The 19,859-nt window shown below is 54.2% G+C and overlaps 5 protein-coding genes across 5 annotated transcripts; 2 read left to right on the top strand and 3 right to left on the bottom strand.

Moving 5' to 3' along the window:
- Positions 1-2,888: 2,888 nt before the first annotated feature.
- Positions 2,889-3,998, top strand: ISF_00803 (Serine/threonine protein phosphatase; the record flags this gene model as incomplete). The annotated part of the gene is made up of 4 exons (XM_018844410.1): positions 2,889-3,068; positions 3,134-3,535; positions 3,589-3,917; positions 3,983-3,998. 4 exons carry the CDS (start codon positions 2,889-2,891, stop codon positions 3,996-3,998), a joined length of 927 nt encoding a protein of 308 aa, XP_018708860.1.
- Positions 3,999-4,463: 465 nt separating this feature from the next.
- On the bottom strand, positions 4,464-5,173 carry ISF_00802 (selenoprotein domain protein; the record flags this gene model as incomplete). The annotated part of the gene is made up of 2 exons (XM_018844409.1): positions 4,464-4,850; positions 5,045-5,173. The coding sequence occupies 2 exons, from the start codon at positions 5,171-5,173 to the stop codon at positions 4,464-4,466; spliced, it is 516 nt and encodes a 171-aa protein (XP_018708859.1).
- A 1,077-nt stretch (positions 5,174-6,250) lies between these two features.
- ISF_00801 (guanine nucleotide-binding protein gamma subunit) lies at positions 6,251-6,589 on the bottom strand (the record flags this gene model as incomplete). Its single annotated transcript, XM_018844408.1, has 2 exons — positions 6,251-6,371; positions 6,432-6,589. 2 exons carry the CDS (start codon positions 6,587-6,589, stop codon positions 6,251-6,253), a joined length of 279 nt encoding a protein of 92 aa, XP_018708858.1.
- Positions 6,590-8,614: 2,025 nt separating this feature from the next.
- Positions 8,615-9,232, bottom strand: ISF_00800 (Ubiquitin; the record flags this gene model as incomplete). The annotated part of the gene is made up of 1 exon (XM_018844407.1): positions 8,615-9,232. The coding sequence occupies one exon, from the start codon at positions 9,230-9,232 to the stop codon at positions 8,615-8,617; it is 618 nt and encodes a 205-aa protein (XP_018708857.1).
- A 704-nt stretch (positions 9,233-9,936) lies between these two features.
- Positions 9,937-13,276, top strand: ISF_00799 (Proteasome component (PCI) domain protein; the record flags this gene model as incomplete). Its single annotated transcript, XM_018844406.1, has 3 exons — positions 9,937-9,939; positions 10,041-10,304; positions 10,364-13,276. 3 exons carry the CDS (start codon positions 9,937-9,939, stop codon positions 13,274-13,276), a joined length of 3,180 nt encoding a protein of 1,059 aa, XP_018708856.1.
- Positions 13,277-19,859: the final 6,583 nt, after the last annotated feature.

The following is a 19,859-nucleotide window of genomic DNA, read 5'->3' as shown; positions in this document are numbered from 1 at the left end:
CGATGGGTGGCGAGGGGTTTCAGGGTACCACACTCCATGACGCAAGATCAGCAACCAGAGATGTGCGCGAGTCGATGCAGAGACGAGGCGGTGGGAGCGCGCAAATCTTTTGGTGGAGGGGACTTGCCTTGCGGCTGCTGTTCGTTGGTTGGCTGCCGAGTTATGAGAAGTTGCTGGGCGAATGATTCTGTGCAGGCAGTTAAGTTGTAAAGTGACGTACATACATCGTGGAGGGAGGGTGGATGACTGGTGCTTGTCACTGCAGTTTGATGCAAGTAATGCGAGGAGGGGGCCCTTATAGTGGCGTCATACAGCGTCTATTAGAAACGACAGCCGTGCCAATAAGTGTCGCGCGTCGGGCATAAAAGCTGATTGAGTGACGGCTCCCCGAAGTATCATGGAGGACCAGAAGAAAAGGCGAAGAGAAGAGAGGCAATCGCAGGGGGTCCTGCTGCCCAAGGCCGTGCAGGTCGGAGCGATGGAAAGAGGTGAGAGCCCAAGGGCGGGTTTTTGAATTGCCCTTGACGAGTTTAGCGAGACAGGGCAAATATGAAAAGGAAGAAGAAAAAGAAGAAGAAAAGACCAAGCGTTCGTTCTTGTTCCTTGTCTGGTCGATTTTCCAGGATCCCTGGTGTTCAGCAGCTCCAAGCCACACTCCCCCTCCGCAGTAGGCGGGCGCTAGGTGGGCACCAAGGTGCAAGGAGGGAGGGGCGGCGGCGGCCCAGGGACGGCGGAGACGGTCTAGATTGAATATGTAGTGAATAGAGGCAATACCTTTTGGTAGTCTATTATTATGGGAGGCCGAACAAACGTTCCGGGCATCCGGCAGGTTGCGTGGCGGATGTGTCATGATGCTAAGGGAAGAGAGGTCGGTGTCGAGGTAGGCGGCAAGCAGCAGCAGCAGAAGGGGTGGGCATAGATAGTGACGACTGTCTGCAGACGGGGCTGAACGCCCAAAGTCTAATCCGTAGAATCCTTGCATACAACATACGTACGGATACGGGTTTGGCAGCGATTCTTTCGTAGAGACAGAATAGCTGCGTTGGTCCAGTCGGGAGACATTTTGATGGACGGGGCGTGCGTGAAAGCGGACAGGCAAGGCGATCGTGGGTGTCGCGTGCCAATCAGGCCACCTATAGGAACCCGGCGTGTCAGCAATTGTCAGGACGAGACGTGGATGCGGTGTGACTGTGGTTGTGATGATGATGCTGCAGAGGAGGTGGCATTGACAGCCTGGAGGAAGGAGGGGGAGGCGGGCGGTTGGGTTGTTTGTGGCCGTTGTTCAACGGCGGAGATCTGGCGATGCAGGTAGGTAGTTGGGTATCCGCGGCTACTTATGCAGACAATTTGTGTAATGGGAAGAGCTTGCTTGTCTGCATATCTAGATGTTCGTGATGATGATGACCGCAGGATGTTGAGTGTGTCGCTTGCCCGTATTGCCATTGACTGCCGGGTTCCATGCTTGCTTGCATGGATCATGGCTTGGCTTGGCTGCCCCAGAGTTCTAACGCAGTGTGAGTGGACGCTAAAAAAAGACTGCAAAATGGCCCAACAGGCTCTAACCTGCTAAAAATCTGCGCTAACCTTGGCCCGCCCGTCGCCTTGCTTGCCGCTGTTGTTGCTTGCGCCCTGGCCCCTTGCTTGAACTCTCTCTTTGGCTGGCTGATATTACCGAGCACCACCACTCCTCGGCCGCGTAAAAAAAAACGTACCAAGGCAGAGGAACAAAGGCAAAAAAGGCAAAAAAGTACTCCCCCCCTCCACCTCCTCCTCCTCCTCTTCACCAAAGCCGACTCTCCCTCTTCTTTCCTCCCGCGACATCTCAACGGCGACAATTCTATTCTGTCCTCTTCTCCCAGAAAAGCGACAAACACGGCGACCGCGTCCATCCACGACGCAACATCCTTGATCCCTTTGTTTTTCCTCCCCGGAATAACAGGAAATAACGCGACTTGGTTTTCTCTTCGAAACCACAACACGGCGACATTCCACGAGTCTTTCCAGTTCCCATACTGAAGCTCCTGGCGACACAAGACAAAAGCCTGCAACAACAATCTTTCTGTTTTGCAGCAACACGGCGAACACGGCGGGCCTCTGAATCCTCGCCTCTCTCCCGATTCCCCAAGACCATCCCAGCGGAAAATACCTTGCGAGCCGTACAATTTTTGTTGTGCATCGCCCACCACTAGAGCATCAGCTGCTCTTTTCTGCTCATTGACTTGACGCGCGCCCTTTTCCGTCCTCACTTTTTTACGAGGTGAGTCTGCACTGTTTTTTACTACGCCTGTCGCGCTTTGCCCCCCTCTTCAGCAGACATACAGGCGCTCTCACTCTCTCTGCCACCCTCCCCTCCCCGTTACGCCTACCAACTCGCCCCTCAACACCACAATTTTTTTCGCCGCGCCCCCGTGGCCTTTGCCTTGCCGTCAGCGCGCGCCATTCCGTACCATTCCGTCGCTCACCATTTCTCTGCAATTCTACTTTTGCGACTTCAATTTCATCATTTTCCCCATCCTTCCTTGTCAGCCCGCGTATTCTCTGGCTTTTTTTTTTTTTTTTTCACTTGTCCCTCTTCTGCTGCCCGCATTGGTAATGCGCTTGCTAATCGACAACCCCCCTCATACAGATTGCCACCGAGGCCATTGATTTCCTCGCCAAGCGCATCAACTGTCCAGCCTGCTCCTCTTTTTGCTGTTGCAGCTGACAGCTATCCTTCGCTCCGTCTTTCCCGCGACAATAGAGCTTTCCCGGCCTCTCTGCCTCCTGGAGTTCCTCTTCGCTCGGCAAGCATCGTCATTTCTCAATAGCCCGGCCCTGCCGCGCCGCTTCCGCGTAACCCTTTCCGCTCTCCTCTGCTGGCAACCCCTGGCCATAGGGAACCGACCGCAATGGCCGACCAACACGATGTCGACCTCGACTCCATAATCGATAGACTTCTCGAGGTCCGAGGCAGCCGTCCCGGTAAGCAGGTGCAGCTGCTCGAATCCGAGATTCGCTACCTTTGCACCAAGGCTCGCGAGATTTTCATCTCCCAGCCTATTCTTCTTGAGCTCGAGGCTCCCATCAAGGTATGCTCCTGCTCGCCATTCTCACACCCTTCCCCACCATCTGCCTACTAACATGTGGCTCCCAGATCTGCGGCGATATCCATGGCCAGTACTACGATCTCCTCCGCCTTTTCGAATATGGTGGCTTCCCTCCCGAGGCCAACTACCTCTTTCTCGGTGACTACGTCGACCGTGGCAAGCAGTCGCTCGAGACCATCTGCCTTCTCCTCGCCTACAAGATTCAGTACCCCGAGAACTTCTTCATCCTCCGCGGCAACCACGAGTGCGCCTCGATCAACCGCATCTATGGCTTCTACGACGAGTGCAAGCGCCGTTACAACATTAAGCTCTGGAAGACCTTCACTGACTGCTTCAACTGCCTGCCTATTGCTGCTATCATTGACGAGAAGATCTTCACCATGCACGGCGGTCTTAGCCCAGACCTCAACTCCATGGAGCAGATCCGTCGTGTCATGCGTCCCACTGACGTGAGTTACCAGCCATGGGCCCCATCCGCACTTCAATCCTGACTTCTCCCCAGATTCCCGACTGCGGTCTCCTCTGCGATCTCCTCTGGTCTGATCCCGACAAGGACATTACTGGATGGAGCGAAAACGATCGCGGTGTCTCCTTCACCTTTGGCCCAGATGTCGTGTCGCGCTTCCTCCAGAAGCATGACATGGACCTCATCTGCCGTGCTCATCAAGTCGTCGAGGACGGCTACGAGTTCTTCTCCAAGCGCCAGCTTGTCACACTCTTCTCTGCTCCCAACTACTGCGGCGAGTTTGACAATGCCGGTGCCATGATGAGCGTTGACGAGAGCTTGCTGTGCTCGTTTCAGATTCTCAAGCCCGCCGAGAAGAAGCAGAAGTGAGTTTGCTTTTCTACTAATTATCTGCCATGCCAGGAGCCATTTTCTGACCACGAATTTTCAGGTTCGGTCGTCGCTAAACCCGATGCTTCTATCACTGTGCAACCCGCTTAGCCGTCTCGAAACTGGTCGGGCCGCGTCCGCAAGGACGCCCGGTCTCCATGCTCTCACCAAGCCGCAACTCTACGTTGCGCCCCTCTTTCCCCGTCCTATCCTCTGCCTGCCGCCGCATCCCGAGTCTCGGACGTGATTTGTCGCCCATGTCTGGATTCACCATGTCGCCGCTTTTATGCCAGAGATGAACCTTGTCGCTAATGTAACCCAAAAAATCCAAATGCTTGATAACGACACGGCTGTTTCCTAGCTTCACTGATATAAAATTTACAAAAAATTATTCATCTACCAACTGTCTCACTTACTGTCAATCATTCATTGTATGCATGCACTTCCAACCCAGTACGGAGAGAGAAGAAGGCTATCGCCCATATCTCTCAGACTCGACAATGCGCATCCGTATACTTCCCATTCTCACCGCGGACGTTCATTTACTTGCAGTCCTCGCATTCTTTGCCAGCCTCCCCCGTCTTGTTTGTCTTCTTCGTCTCCTGCGTCTCCGTGACAGTCGCAGTCGCAGCCGCAACAGCCGGCGCCGTTGGCCGCGCGTGATCCCGATCGACGTGCCCCAGGTCCCTGCCCGGCTCGATCACGTCCCGCACGCGCCTCTTGAGCTCCTTGGTCTCCGGGAACCCGCCGTCGACCTTGCGATCCCACAGCACCACGCCGGCGTCCCACAGCACCCCCTTCCCCTCGCCGCTGGCGTCGGCGTCACCGCGCTGGGCGGTGACGGTGACGACAAAGGTGCCCCCCGTGGACGGCTGCAGCGCGACCTCGCCGAGGCCGGTGGAAAAGGTGGACAGCAACTCCTGCGCGTACTACGAACTCAGCTGGTCAGCCCGCATCTTCCTGTTTGTTTTGTGCGTTTCTACTCTTCTTGTCTCTTGACTTCTTGCAAAAACTTTGGGCAAACATAAAAACAAGAAAAAAGAAAAAACAAAAAAAAAAAAAAAAAAAAAAAGTGGAGGGAGCAGGTTACTTGTGAATGATCGGCGGAAATGATGAAACTCACGTAGGCGGCGCGAAGGAGCCATTTACACTGCGTGCAATACTCAATGGTGACGCGGGGCAGCCGTTGTCGCCCAGCCGGCGCCGGCGCCGTCGTTGTCGTTGTCGCCGTCGTCGCGGACTCGTCGGTCATTATGATTAAGCTCTGATTGCCCTGTTGCGCTTTCCCAGGTCCTCTCTCGAAGACGACTTGTGTGGTGGTGGAGGAGTGACAGAGACAAAAGGCGTTCGGGAGGCTGATGACGGTGTTTGCTTTCCCCACACAATATCGGGAGTGAGGGAGGGGAGATGCGGATATGCTGGCGTCCTTTCGCGCTAAACAAACATCAACATGGCATTGTATTGGAGAGAAAAGAAAAACTAAGGGGTCAATTGGTGGTTATAATCAAAAAGAAAAACTCGAGGCATGCGGGCAATCAATCAGCATGTATGTGGTCGGGCTGTCAATCACTCCATCACACAATCACTACTGGAGCTCACCAACGCAGCACCAAGGCGTCACAGACCGCGGGTTGCATCGCGCCTGCATACGTCTAGTTAGTTAGACACAGCATTCCCATACCGCATGGCGTCACTGAAATTTTTGCTTTTTCTTCTTCTTTTGATGCTGCAGAGGACAATGTGATGTGATGAATAACAATTCAAGAAAATGGGCAAGAAATAATACATACTTGAGGATCCCAACTTCCCTTGACGAAGAATCCTCTAAATTACCCTTTCCGCTTCCTCTGCTATTTCTTCTGAAGTCCCTCCCATCTCCAGCAGCAGTGAAATGACCAGGAAATAGAAATATAAAAACGGGTGACAGAATCTACCACAAATAAAAAACATGTCGTTCATGTTGCGCAGCCTTTTCTTTTCGCCTTCGTCCATGCCCTCTCTTCTGATATTACAAAGGGTGCCAACGCCAAGCCGAGAAAAGGAAGAAAAAACCGAGGCAAAAAAGAAAAAAACGATAAAACAAAGAGAAACATGCGGTGTGTATATATCTGCCAGATTCGAGTGACACTGGCTGATGAGCAGCGAAGCGGGTATCTCGCACACCTTGTTCGGTTCCAGTCGTGGATAAATGCGTAATCTCGGACATCGGATATGGTGACAATCGGCCGCCAGGATAGTTTGAATAGACAGGGGCTTCGACAATCCCTCCTTTTCGAGTCATCCGAATTGATCGGGCGCGGTTGGTAGCCTCGTCCGTTCGACGAGCGAATTACATGACAACGCAGCAGCCGCCAGATTGTTGTGGTGCATAGGGGTCCTCGCCCTTTGCGACGGAGCCCCAAACTGACGGCACCATGTAGTCCCTCGTGCCGTTGCAGTAGGCAATGATGCTGCCAAACATGTCAGCGGTGTTGTCCCAGCCACCGGCGGCCCGTCGCGTTCGTCCTCACCTTCTCGAAGCAGTGCTGACGGGAATGCGCTCGCGTTCAAGATCCTCACGCAGACGGTTGTTAAGCTCGGTTAACCTGCGCAGCTTGAGGTCGGCCATGGACTGCTTGTTCTTTTTGAACTGCGCCGTGTCACCGTCTCGCGTAGCGTACTGAGGCATCGTCGTGGGAGGAGCGGAGAGTCGACGTCAAGGGATCGTAACGAACTGAGAAGGGGGGAAGAGCAAGGCGTCGCAGAAAATGTGACGTCTTTCGTTCTGTGATGATAGCAGACTCGTCAGTACTCGGTTTCGTTTCCCTTGGCTCGCAATTCAATGCGCCCGTTTGTGCGGGGGCGTGGCGTTGGTCGAGGCGTGAAGCTTAGGAGCGGCTATATCGGGCGCGCAAACGACGGTGAAAACGGGCAACAACAGGGCGCAACGCCGACGAAAACTACGAGTGTCGATTGGATCCAACGGTCGATGAGATTCGTCAAGGCGAGCCGTTTGGTCGTGTTGTCTTGGTGGGCAGGCTGAGATGTGTTTTCTCGTGGGTGTGTGTCCGAACTCCTGAAATCTCCACCAGGGGGCCGCTCTTGGGGCTGACGGGGAGCACAAGACAGAGCCCGTCACGCACGTCTTGCATCAATCGTCGCAATTAAAACAGAAAACGAACTTACAGAATAGCTGAAACAGACGCTTGGGATGCCGGTGTGGGCAGCAACACGACGCGGGGACAGCAAACCGGCTGGCAAGGAGGGGAGGGTGAGAAAAACGAGAGAGGACGTTGGTGCGGGAGGGGAGGAAGAGAGGGAGGCGAGAGAAGAGGGAAATGGCGATGTACATAAAACGGTCTGCATATGATTGGGGAAGAGGCTAGCGGCCTTTTGTTTTAGGGGGGTTTTTGGGGGGGGAACTTTGGAGGGGATTTCTTGGGGGTGCCGAGCAGACAGCAACCGAAGTGAAGCTGGAGCTGTCCACAGGACCACAGTCCACTGCCGTCAGCCAGCTGGCGGGTACCTCGCCGGCGGGTTGCTAGGGGGGCAGGTACCAAAGACGGCTGCTCTGACAGTGCCGGTACAAGGATGCTAGCACAGTTTGAAAGTGGAGGCAGGCTCCCACTAGAGGTGGTCCAGGTGGCTTCCTCTTGCTTTTTATTACTGGAGAATGGTACAGATTACTGGGAGGCAGCTGCGAGCCTGGCGGCAGCCAAGCAGGTCAGTCAAGCGCTCCCTTTGGCTGGACACCTACCTACAGGATGGTTCGTGCACCTGTGCACGGAAATTGGGACAGCTGCTAATAACAATAGCGGCCACTGAGCTTGCATCTTGCGGTCGTTTACGAGTCCAGTACATTTATCCGCGGATGCCAGACAGGTTAGAAATTCAGACGCATTGCCCGCTTCTACCAAGATGTTATTGGAACACCACCACGGAGAAAATTAGCTTTTTGTCAATGCAGAGCACCAATGGCTACCTGCTGTCCCGTTCTACTAAGCTCAAGTATTCCCACCTGGCTATAACTGAGGTATTCCTAGATTTGCGCTATTGACGCCCATCCACAGTCCGGCTTGGTTCTGCTATCCACACCCATATCTGCTGCTTACCAGCAGCTGCACTTGATCCTGCGCCGTCTTGGCTGAAGCTCTGACCTGGCTCTGTCCATAACCGTAGCTCTCAAAGAGTCTGCAAATGGGTGGAACAAATATTCTGCGATTGATTCTCTAGCTATTTTAACAGTATTATGTAAATTCATCAATCTGCCAAGATCGGCACTGTTTCTGCAACAGCTATTACGCCTTCTCCATCTGTTCCGCCGCTATTGCGTAGGTACGTATGTATCATCATGTATTGAATAGGTTGCTTATTCTTCAGGACACTGTTCCGTTCTGCAGCGCACCACCCTTGTACCTCTTGTGTAATGCGCCCTCCCCCATACGTATCGTTGCGTTCCTTTTACTGCATTGGGCTGGCCACAAGCCGGCTGTCGCCTTCATGTCAGAATGGTGCAATTGCTGTGCCACCTGATACAACTTTGAATGGGTATACTCGTCATAACCAAAGGCGAGTGACTTTGCATGCGAGAATGTGGCAATATAGTGTCGCCAACCGCCCCATCCCACCATCCTTCGCCCCAAGCAGCCATATCTGACGCTTGGTATACGCGCTCAGCATGAAATCTGCTGCACATCGTATTTGCGCATGTTCCTTAATCACCCGTGTCAATCTCCAGATCCAGCTGCACGCCATTCGAAATGCCATAGTCGGCCAAGCTAATGGGATCCTTGAATGGCCGCTCGCCTTGGCGGCGCAGCATAATTTGCCCCGGCTCCCGACCAATACGCGCAGCAATCATGAGCTTCAGCTGGCCGATAGTGTCGTCAGGAAGGCACGGTACCGCTGTCTTCGTGCCGAGCCGGTCGTTGATGTGAACCACGATAAGTTCCTTGCCGGCAAGAGATGCGACCTTTTTAGACTTTTTTTCCTTTTTGCTGTCGTCGCTTCGCTTCTCTTTGGTAACTTTGTCGTCCGGGCTGCGCCGGCGGGCTTCGTCTCGTCGGCGCGACCTATCACGGCGAGGGGAGCGCTCGCGGTCTCGATCGCGGTACTCGCGGTTTCGGTCCTGATCTCGAAAGTCTCTGTCGCGCCCGTTGCGATAATCTTGGCGGTCACTTCGTCTGTCATCCCTCCGGTCGTCTCGGCGGCCGTCTTGGCGATCATCCCGAGCATCTCCCGATTTTTTCTCCTTCCACCTGAATCCTCCACTGCCCTTTGGTGCCCGACGCGGCGATCTCGAGCGAGACCTCGGCCTCGAATGGTCAGCCATGACTACGCAGAGATTTTGTGACTTGCATGTGAAGTGTCCAAGATTGGCTTGCACGTCGATAAACCCAGGCAAGAACCCAGGCCTCAAAAGTCACGTGATCCACTCCCTTCTCACAATTAACAGCGCCCTACTAATTATAAACACCAGCATCGTACCGTACGTAGAAAGAGAATTGGGTGATACCATATATTCGAGCCTAGAAAGACATCTAGAACTGTCTCTTCTTTTTTCACTAGATAGCCGCGGCGCATTGTTGCAAGATCCCCGTCACGCAGGCTGGTGAAGTTACAGAACCAGACGGGACGACCATGGCTAGGACTATCCAGAGATTCTACGCAGCTACACGTCCAAAGTTGTCATCCGTTCATCTTGGGATTTCACAGTATAATTGACATTGGTTATCGCAACATGGCCCTCTAAGTAAACGTCTTTCCTGTACTGTACAGCCGTACATGGGCACTCATGGAAGAAGTCATCGACTGGGGACCGTACAAACTAAACCACGTGACTGCCCATGCTCCGTAGCCCCTCAGTGCTCGCATAGCGTCCACACACGAAAATGAAAAATTCGTCTCAGTGCTAGGCTTCACAGAGAGTGCCACGCCAGAGCCATTTTATCGACAAATCTTGGCTCGCGACGGCAACTCAAAGAACCAACTTCACCTCTTCTTGCAAAAGCAACCTGATAGAGGAAGTTGCCCATCATGGTGCGTCTCGCCGCGTCGCGGTCGCCCTCACCCGCGTCGACTCCCTTTATGTAGTTCTACCCCTCCCCGTCGAGATGCTAACTCGCGCTTCATTTCAACAGCCGCCTCCACCGCACCAAAAGCCCGAAAATGTGCTGAAGCGCGCTCACGAGCTTATCGGGGTCGGTCAGCCCCCGGCGGCTCTGACTCTGCTTCACGAGCACATCACCAGCAAACGCTCCCGAAATGTCCCCATCGCGTCGCTCGAGCCCGTTATGCTCCTCCTGGTCGAACTGTCCGTCGAACAGAAGAAGGGAAAACTCGCCAAGGACGCCCTTTATCAGTATAAGAATATCTCCCAAAACACGAATATTGCGACCATCGAGGTTCGTGAGCCGATATACCCCGCGATTCGACCTTGATCGCGTCGCTAACGCACATGCAGCTCGTCCTCAAGAAATTCATCCAGCTCGCCGTCAACAAGGTCACTGCTGCGCAGCAGAAGGCCGACGAAGTTCAGTCCAGCCTCGAGGCCACCGCTGGCGGCGAATCTAACGTTGAAGATTTGGAGGCTACCGAGACTCCTGAGTCCATTCTCCTCGCCACCGTCTCCGGCGAGCAGTCTCGCGACCGCACTGACCGCGCCATCGTCACCCCTTGGCTCAAGTTCCTTTGGGAAGCATACCGCACCGTTCTCGATATTTTGCGCAATAACGCCCGCCTCGAGATCCTCTACCAGAGCACCGCCTCCCAGGCTTTCGACTTCTGCTTGAAGTACACCCGCAAGACCGAGTTCCGAAGACTCTGCGAGCTTCTCCGCAACCATGTTCAGACCGCCGCCAAGTACTCTTCTCAGATGCACGCCATCAACCTCAACGATGCCGACACTCTGCAGCGCCATCTTGAGACACGCTTCCAGCAGCTGAATGTTGCTGTTGAGCTGGAGCTCTGGCAGGAGGCCTTCCGCAGTGTGGAAGACATCCATACTCTGCTCAACCTCAGCAAGCGCCCTCCGAAGAACATCATGATGGCCAACTACTACGAGAAGCTTACCCGCATCTTCCTCGTCGGCGAGAACTACCTGTTCCACGCTGCCGCTTGGTCCAGATACTACAACCTGCTCCGCCACTCCGCGGTTCTCGTGGCTTCTGGCCAGGGCAAGAAAGCCGACAACCCGCCTGCCACCGAGGCTGACCTCCAGAAGGCCGCATCTTTCGTTCTTCTGTCTGCCCTCGCCATTCCCGTTATCAGCACGTCTCGCTCCCGTGGCGCCATGGTTGACTTTGACGAGGCCCGCAAGAACAAGAACTCGCGCCTGACTCACCTGCTTGGCATGAGCCAGGCTCCTACGCGTGCCCGTCTCTTCCGTGACGCGCTCTCCAAGTCCCTTCTCCAGCGCGTTCGTCCTGAGATCAAGGAGCTCTACAACATCCTTGAGGTTGACTTCCACCCTCTGTCCATTTGCCAGAAGATCTCTCCTATTCTGAGCAAGATTGGCGCTGATGCCGAGATGGAACGCTATATCCTTCCTCTGCAGCAGGTCATCCTCACACGCCTGTTCCAGCAGCTCTCCCAGGTCTACGATACCGTCGATCTTGAGTTCGTTCAGTCTCTTGCTCAGTTCCCCGAGCCTTTCCAGATCACCCGTGGCACCATCGAGAAGTTCATCATGAACGGAAACAAGAAGGGTGACCTCGCCATTCGCATGGACCATGCTACTGGTGTGCTCAGCTTTGACAGCGACATCTTCTCCTCTTCCAAGGCTGGCCACAGTGGTTCTGCTGCCGGCTCCGCTGAGACCGATGGTGGTGCTGTCCAGCGTCTCCAGAGCACCCCCTCTGAGATCGTCCGATCTCAGCTCACACGCCTCGCCAGAGCCCTCTTCACAACTTGTCATTACATTGATCCTGAGTTCAACAAGGAGCGGCTTGCTGCCCGCAATGCCGCGCTCAGCCGTGCCAAGGCAGGGGCTGAAAAGGAGCACCTGGCCATCCTTGCCCGCAAAGATGTTATTCACAAGCGTAAGGAGGAGGCATCCGAGGCCCAGGCCCGCAAGGAGAAAGAGAACGCCCGCCAGAAGCGTCTCAAGGAGCAGGCTCTCCAAGAGGCCGAGGACAAGCGTTTGGAGAATGACCAGAGAGAGCGTGAAGCCAGACGTCTTAAAGAGGAGCGTGACAAGGTCCGCAGGGCCGAGGTTGAGCAGCAGATTAAGGAACTCAAGATGGACGGCAAGCGTCTCGACATTGATCTGGACGATATTGACAACCTTGATACGAACCGTCTGCGTGAGATCAAACTGAGCCAGCTGGAGCGCGAGAAGCACGACGTGAAGGAGAAGCTTAGAGTCACCGGCAAGCGTATCGACCATCTGGAACGTGCCTACCGCAAGGAGGAAGGCAAAAAGTTGGCCGAGGACTACGAGAAGCAGTGCGAGCACGACCGTGCCATCTACGATAAGACCACTGCCAAGAAGCTCAAGGATTCCGAGGAGCTGCATAAGGCCAATGTCGAGCTCAAGCACCGCTTGACCAGACTCGTCTCTACATATGAGTCCTTCAGGAGCAACCTGCATGAGCGTCGCCGTGACGAGTTCGAGAAGCGCCGCCGCGATGCGGAGAAGGAGCTCGAGAAACAGATTGCAATGCGCAAGAAGGAGTTCCGTGATCGCAAGCTGCGCGAGAAGCGTGAGCGCGAAGAAAAGGAGAGAGAACTCCGCGAGGCCGAGGAGCGTGCTGCTCGCGAGAAGGAGGAGCAGCGCCAGCGCGACGAGTCCCGCAAGGCCGAGCTGGCCAAGCTCAAGGAGCAGCGTGATAAGGAACGTCAGGAGATGCTCGAGAAAGCGGCACTTCAGCAACGTCGCGAGGAAGAGGCTCTCGCTCGCCGCAAGGCTGAGAAGGAGCGTCCTCTACGCGGCGCCGAGCCCGCCTCCGGTGACAGCGAGAGCCGCAGACCCCCCGCAATCGGCGCCGGCAACTGGCGTGAGAGAGAAGCTTCCAAGAATGCCGCCGCCGCCGCTACCGCTACCGGAGGCCGCACCATGGAGCGAGCCGACTCGCAGGACCGCCCCTCTGCTGGCGGCCCGCCCCGTCTCAACCTCGCAGGCAACAAGCCCAGCTGGCGCGACCGCCAAGCGGCCAAGGAAGCCGCTGGTGAGACCTCGGAGAGCGCTCCCCCCCCCAGAAACTTGCCTCCCCGCAACTTCTCCGGCCGCGGCGCCCCCATGGACCGCGGCGGCTCATCTCGCGGTGACGATGCCCCCCCTGGACGGGGCGAGCAGCAAGACTCTGCGCCATCTGAGCAGCTTCCTCCCCGCACCGCCAACAAGTGGGTTCCTCCCCATATGCGCGGCAAGGCGTAAGCGGTCTGTTTGTCATTTTCTCCTTTACAAAAAACTATGACGGAAATAGCAAAGCATTTTGTTTTTGAATCAGTTTTTTTCTTTTTTTATTTATTTCGCGAGAGAGACGGGAAACGGGAAGAAGAGAGAAGAGGCTACCTCAAAAAATTGCACAACGGCGTTTTGGGCATTTTTGCGGGGGAATCATGAACGATGCAAACTGGATGTACTCTATGAATTGACGTTGTAATTACTGCCAGCGGTCTTGTACGAGGGACGGGGCAGGAGCACAGCCAGATGGAAGATATAAAGCGAAAAAAAAAAAGAATAAAATGGTTGACTTTTAACACTGTTCGTGTGAGCCTGCATGTGCAACAAGTCATGACCTATCCTGACTGATAAAAATCTACATTCATCCTGCTCATGAGAATTGTCTGTCCGCGTCTCTTTTCTGACGTTGTCTACGCGAGAAGCTATGCAAATGGTAAAGCAGCAGAGATGATGCTACACAAACGTCCGTGTACGTCAGGCAGAAGGGCATGCATGCATGAAGGCCGGGGAGGGCATCTGCGCGGCGCCGCATGACGCCGACGCTGCCGCAGGACGTGCACTTTGACAACCCCCCTGAGGCAGAGGGCAACTCCGGGTCGTTTGCGGTCGACTTGCCACCCTGTATCGCAAGATCAAGGCCCTGTGGCTCAGCCGCAATCAGTAACAACGTTGGAAGTTCAGTTGAGCTGTCGAATGAGGGTGTGAAGGGATGGCCTGCTTTTTCCCCTCTCATGCATGTCTCTACGACAATAATGCAAGCTAAACTCACCCTTGCGAGGCTACGAGGGCACGGGTGCGCGTTTTTTCTTCCTTCAATCCTCCTCAGCCTCCCACACGCCAAGGAGTTCAACAATGGCCAGCTGAGAATCCTTCCTCCCCCGATGCTAGCCCGCGCCACGACAGATGCGCGCCCGCCCCCGGCTGCCCTCCCCCCCCCTTCTGGGAGGGTGTCATCGACGTCCCGAGAGGCAGAGCGAGGAGCCTAGCGTAGAGGCCAGGCCCTTTAGCATCCATGCAATTGAGGGGCTAGAAAATAAGCAGGACTCTGGCAGGTGGCGAGGCAGCTGTCGGAGAGAGTAAAGGAGCCGGGCAGGCCAGCACGGGAAGATGCAAACAGCCGGCGGCAGATCCGGGGGGCCGGCCGAGCTTGGCAGGCGAGAAAGAGAGCACAACTGTGAACCACGACGGCTAGGGGCCAGCCAGCATACTAGAAAAATTCCATTTCCACTCCTCCGAGGGGACATTGAGCAAAATGTCACAAAGAACAGACAGCGTTGCAGCGCTGACATTGCCATGTTCCCCCGCCGGGGCCTGAGACTAGACCTTGTCCAGTCCCTCGGCACTGAGCTACTTGTTCGGGCCAAGAGTATCCGTACGTAGTCGCCTTTTCCTTCTTTTTTTTTGACCTCGCCAAACCTATGCAGCCAGGTAGTTAGCAGTAGTATTAGTTAGCAGTAGTATTAGTTAGCAGTAGTATTGGTGTGACAGGCTATAAAATCTAGTGGTCTTTTTACGCAATGTTGCCGGGAAAAGAGAGGGGACGGGTGAAGTTCATGGGCATGGAACAAAAAAAGCAAGGACGAGATTGCCGATTGCTATGCCGTGGGATCACTCCGTCCTGAGCGGGAATGGCGCAGTCGCGTTTCAACATAAGATGAAGGATCATCGTTGCATAACAACTATACAGAGCAAAACGGGAACGGCCAAATGTGCAAGTGCAGCGCCGCGAGAGGCAGGGGAAGCTGGCCGATTGCGGTCGGAGTCGTACCCGTCGAGTGTTGTCTCTCCATCCATCGAAATGGCTGAGACATATTCTCCAATGTCTCATGAAATTATATTGAGGATTCAGGCCGCATCTTGGTCGAGCGCGGGGAAATCGCTCGGCCGAAGCGGTGTGGTCATATATATGCCGGAAATAGATAATAGCCTCAACGCGGGTTTTGGTTTGCTTTGTTTCCCGCCCTGCTATATTTGGCCAACATATAGGCCGGGCATCCTGGGCAAGCTGAACGTTTGTGCAGTACGCCACGCTGGAGAGAATAAATTGGACATGACGCATATCATCATCAACCCTCGCGAGCAATTGACAACTCAACGGCTTGACCTAGCCGTTTGTGTGGTAATTGGCAGCGCTGCAATCGCATCGGCGGCTTTGTGGTAACTTGTTTTCGTCGCCAGCACGACCTGAGGGGGCATATATGCCTGCTTAGCTTGCGCCGCACAGGCCGTCAGGGTGTTGTTGCAGTTATTCCCTCCGCAGGTTCAGGATGAGACCTGGGCTTCGTGCCAACCGTCAATAATTCAGTTGAGCGAACCCACAGCACCAAATCGGCGGCTGCCCTCGACTACCTATCGCTCGTAGTCACCTCTCACTGTTGGCATAGGAAGCTGCATACATTTGATTCCCTTGCAACTGGAGACCCAAATCCCAGTTGCTCCGGTCCGACGGAAACCATTTCCGTCCGAGAGAAGCGTTGATTTCAAATTGCGAGACAACACTTGAGCATCGCTCACGCTCCGGAATTGTTGATCACTGGGGTATAGTTGCGAAGTGATCGACCCGATTAGGAGTTCGGCTAGGTAGTAAGTATTACGAGAAATTCGGAAGACCATGGCACATCGGAGACTGCCCCTTACTGACGCAGCTAGGGTGGTGGTCCGGCCGGTGGGTTGGGTGAGGGCCATTGAAGTTGAATTATCACACCAGCACTAGCATGGAGTCGCTGGTCGAGAGGTGCGAGTGCTTCACGCGGCCACACCAGCTTCGTTTAGGAGATGTGAGCCGGACCACTGGGCTCGGGTGGGCAATTCAGGGGACAGGTCTCTAGTCGAGACCGGCTAATTCGCATACCAATTCGACACTGCAACGTAGAACGGCAGCAACTGAGAAACGGTTGCGCGATGCAGACGAGGTAAACAAAAGGGTGCAGCCCAAGCCATCACCGGACTGCACCCGGTCCAAGACATTCATGGGTGGCTTTACTGGTGCAACGTGGCGGTGGTACAGTAGCTCTTACTCACTCGGCGCCTTCCGCACGTTGAACCATATGTGGTGGTGTTTATTGTCGCGAGAATCGATGCTAGTGATGATCGCATTCGGCTTCCGGACCAGCACGAGAGACAGAACCCGCAGGGAGCACCGCGATCGACCTTGACTTACCTTCCACAGGCTTACTCCAACATACAAAGGAACGAGGTGACCGGCGTCGGCCGCCGCGTGCATCTACCCCGATGGCCCTCACTCCCAAAAGCCCGTTTCAGCCCAAGGTGTTCAATAGGCTATTTTGCTGAGGTGCTAGTTTAGTGTTGAGGCACCGGCGCCGACGGATCTAGGCCCAGAAGTCCGACTAAGACAATGGCTTGGCTACTTTTGGCCATGAGCGAGTGGGACGTTGTTTCTTTTTGCAGGGGACACAATAGGATTGTTACAAATCCTTAATGTCTTGGTGAATCAAAAAGCGGCCAACATTGACAGGTGGTTGTTGGTGATGGATCAGCCCTCGTGTCGTATTCTGGATATCACTGGAGAGCCTTGCCTGTCGTCTCCGCGGGAGACAAGCCAGCTCGCGGTCCCGCTGAGTATGCGCAAGCGAGGGACGAAAACTTTGCTCGTCTTCGCAAGTCTCCCCTTCCCGGTGGGTTCAGCCTGAGGGCCGGGATTTGTCTCCTCCCCTTGAGTCGAGCATGAGCACACGGCATAAAAGTCAAAGGGCCGCCCGGGGCTATCAAAACGTTGATCTATCCAACAGCGGATGGATATTGAGGCTTCGCTCTCAATGATACACCCATGTCAAGACTTGACGCCTGTCAGGGCCGGCCGGCCAGCTCGGTGTTTCAGGCGTGATTGTGGGCTGAAGCTGGCAGCTGCAGTGTCTGCCCCGCATTGCATGCGTGAAGGTGTTGTTGATCCAAGTCTGGCCAGAAGACGAAATGGAAGGTAAGAGCAGCGTAGGCTCCACTGAAGAGAGGCTGGCTCGCCACATGGTGCTTGGAGTGGTGGCGCTTGAGTTTGGCTTTTGAGGAACAATTGTCTTGTTCGTAGCGTAGCCCCGTCGGCCTCATCTTTGTTCTCTTAGTGTGTACCTGTAAATGTGTTCCTGGAAAGCTAGTGATCGTCGTCGGCGGAGCCTGTTCCTGGTGTTTGGTCGACTACCAGGCAGTACGACGCTGGGCTTGATGGGTGGATAGGACCAGCGTGAGGGGCGATGTTGACGTCTTGTCTCGCTTGTGCTGAGTGAGAAGCGGGAGCCATCGGGCATGCCGGACAAAATCTTCTTGTTTCCTTGGTTCCATGTTGGCTCTGCATCATTTGGCGCACCACTTCGCCGATAGACAATGGTCGTTTGTTGCTCCTGCTTCGGTCAATGGTGAGGATATCCAGTATTTTCTTGATCCCCTTGTTCCCTGCGCCTGCATAACGCACCAAATTGGCGCAGACTCGTGTTCTGCAGCACTCGTGCTCGTTTGGGAAGCTGCAGTGTCGAGCGCAGCGCGGTCTAGGAATATGTAGGAATATGTGTTCAATGCATTGCCGGACCCCGCGTCATGTTCAGCCGCAGCTGCGTGCGCAGGATGTAAGTTGGCCGGTGGCTGGTAAATATCTTTAGAATGGGTAACGAAGATGAAACCCAATTGAACCGAAACGAGAACCTAGCACGAGGTACGCTGGCTGCCTGTATGAGGTGGTGAGAGGATGGATGTGATGCAAAGTTCTGCCTCGGTGCTGTGGCTATGGAAGAAGGAAGTAAACTGTCAAATAAGGTTGCAAGTTATTAGATAAAAGAAGCACGGGGTAGAGCATGTTAGACGGCAGCCTGCTTCCAGCTGCATACGGTTTTCTAGTATTTTCTGTTTCTTTGGGGAAAAAAAAAATATATCCAGATTGTCTCGCCCCGACGTCCGTCAATGCATAAAAGTGTAATGCCACGCTATTTTCGGGCTCTGGTTGATTACATTGACGGAGTAATATCAAATCAGAAATTTTGGCCCCCGTGGGATTTCGGTTCCCGGGTTCCACCTTGGAAGGCCCACCAGAGCCTCTTGATAGATTAGTCTATCTTCATCAGACTGGGACTGGAGAAGTTACTGTGAAGAATAACTCATCAACGTGGTGATGACCTAACTAGCAATACAAATTATGATATTCAAAATTTTACAAAAAAAAGCAATCAAATGCAACACTGCCGAATCTAGCTTGATTTATTGTTCCTTTTTGGCCGTAACACCTCGCCCAAAGTCCCAGACCATATGGGCTGCCCCTCCCGTTCAGCCGTACCTTGTCGAACCGCTCTCATAACTCCTACCGGCTCGTAATACAAGGGGAAGATAAAAAGAAAGTCTGCGAAATATTCTCATTATTCATGTAAGCCATGGATAACCCAATGAAAAATCCATCCCTCTCACAGCCAGCCCGAAATAGATTTCTCACTGGCCAAAGTAACATTGGGCAATTTCCAAGCTGCCACAAAAGTCAAGCCACACCTGCGGGTGGCACAACAAGCTTAGTCCTAGGTAGAGTCTGTATCAAGCAGGCATTGTGCGCCCAAACTTTGAAAAACACAAATTGTTCGGGGCCCTCTCTTCAATACGCAGTCCAGACGCAAGACCATCAGCTCCTCCTACAACTCGGCCTCCGGTGAACTAAATTTGGCCGTCAATTGAAGCTGGGACTAGCAAACCCGGTAAGGTGGCTTGCAAGTTGCTCTCCACCACAGCACCACCTAATGCAGGTCCACTTGATCCCGCACCTATGTACCTTTCAGGACTCCTCTTCTGCCTCTTTTGCCGCGTTCACCAGCAACAGCAACAGGTTCTACTGCAACCTTCCTTGTCATCGTCCGCCTTGCCCGACTGCAACCCTCAGACCTTTTCTTCTTTTTTTTTTTCTCATCAACCCTTGACTAGGTCACTGCATCTTCTCCGCGCCTTACTCAAACGGGCTACTCTCGTTGCTATTTTCTCCTTCTCGCAAATCCACCCCTCTTGGTCAACGCTGCAGTCTGTAGAGCTACATGGATCCAGCTCACTCGGTTATGGTATCTTCCGCTCATCGCCTGGTTAGCTCTCTCTCTCTCTCTCTGTGCCTCTCGTCATGGGCTCTACTGACCCAACTGCGCAGAATAGCCGCGTCTTTGAGAGTGACGTTCACTGAAACGGGGCTGGAAATGTAATCAACAGGACATACGAACGGACAAGCTCTCCCAATACACTTGACCAAAATGTGCCAATCAAGCCTTGGGCATCCGAGTTGAGGCTCATGTATCTCAATTCCCGCTCCGCGAACCCTGGTCATGTCACACTCCAACCCTGGTCATCCTTCCACAACATCGAGGTCCACTGCCCACTCCGAGACTCAATCGTCCAGCCCAGGCTCATCATTCGCACCGCCTGCACTGTGGTCCAAGCTGTCGAGACTAGAACACACACATCGGCTCTTCTTGTTTGGCCATGAAAGCCTGCCGCCACACTATCCCACGCCAGATGGAGTCCTCGCTTCCTAGTCGGCCCCTCAAGCCTCAGCATCGTGGATGCTGGTCGACGGATTTTGGCTCTG

The sequence above is a fragment of the Cordyceps fumosorosea genome (assembly GCF_001636725.1).
Source record: "Cordyceps fumosorosea ARSEF 2679 chromosome Unknown scaffold_1, whole genome shotgun sequence".
In the NCBI taxonomy this organism is placed as follows: Eukaryota; Fungi; Ascomycota; class Sordariomycetes; order Hypocreales; family Cordycipitaceae; genus Cordyceps; species Cordyceps fumosorosea.
Note: the sequence above shows the minus strand (reverse complement) of the source record. Positions and strands in the feature narration are given on the sequence as shown.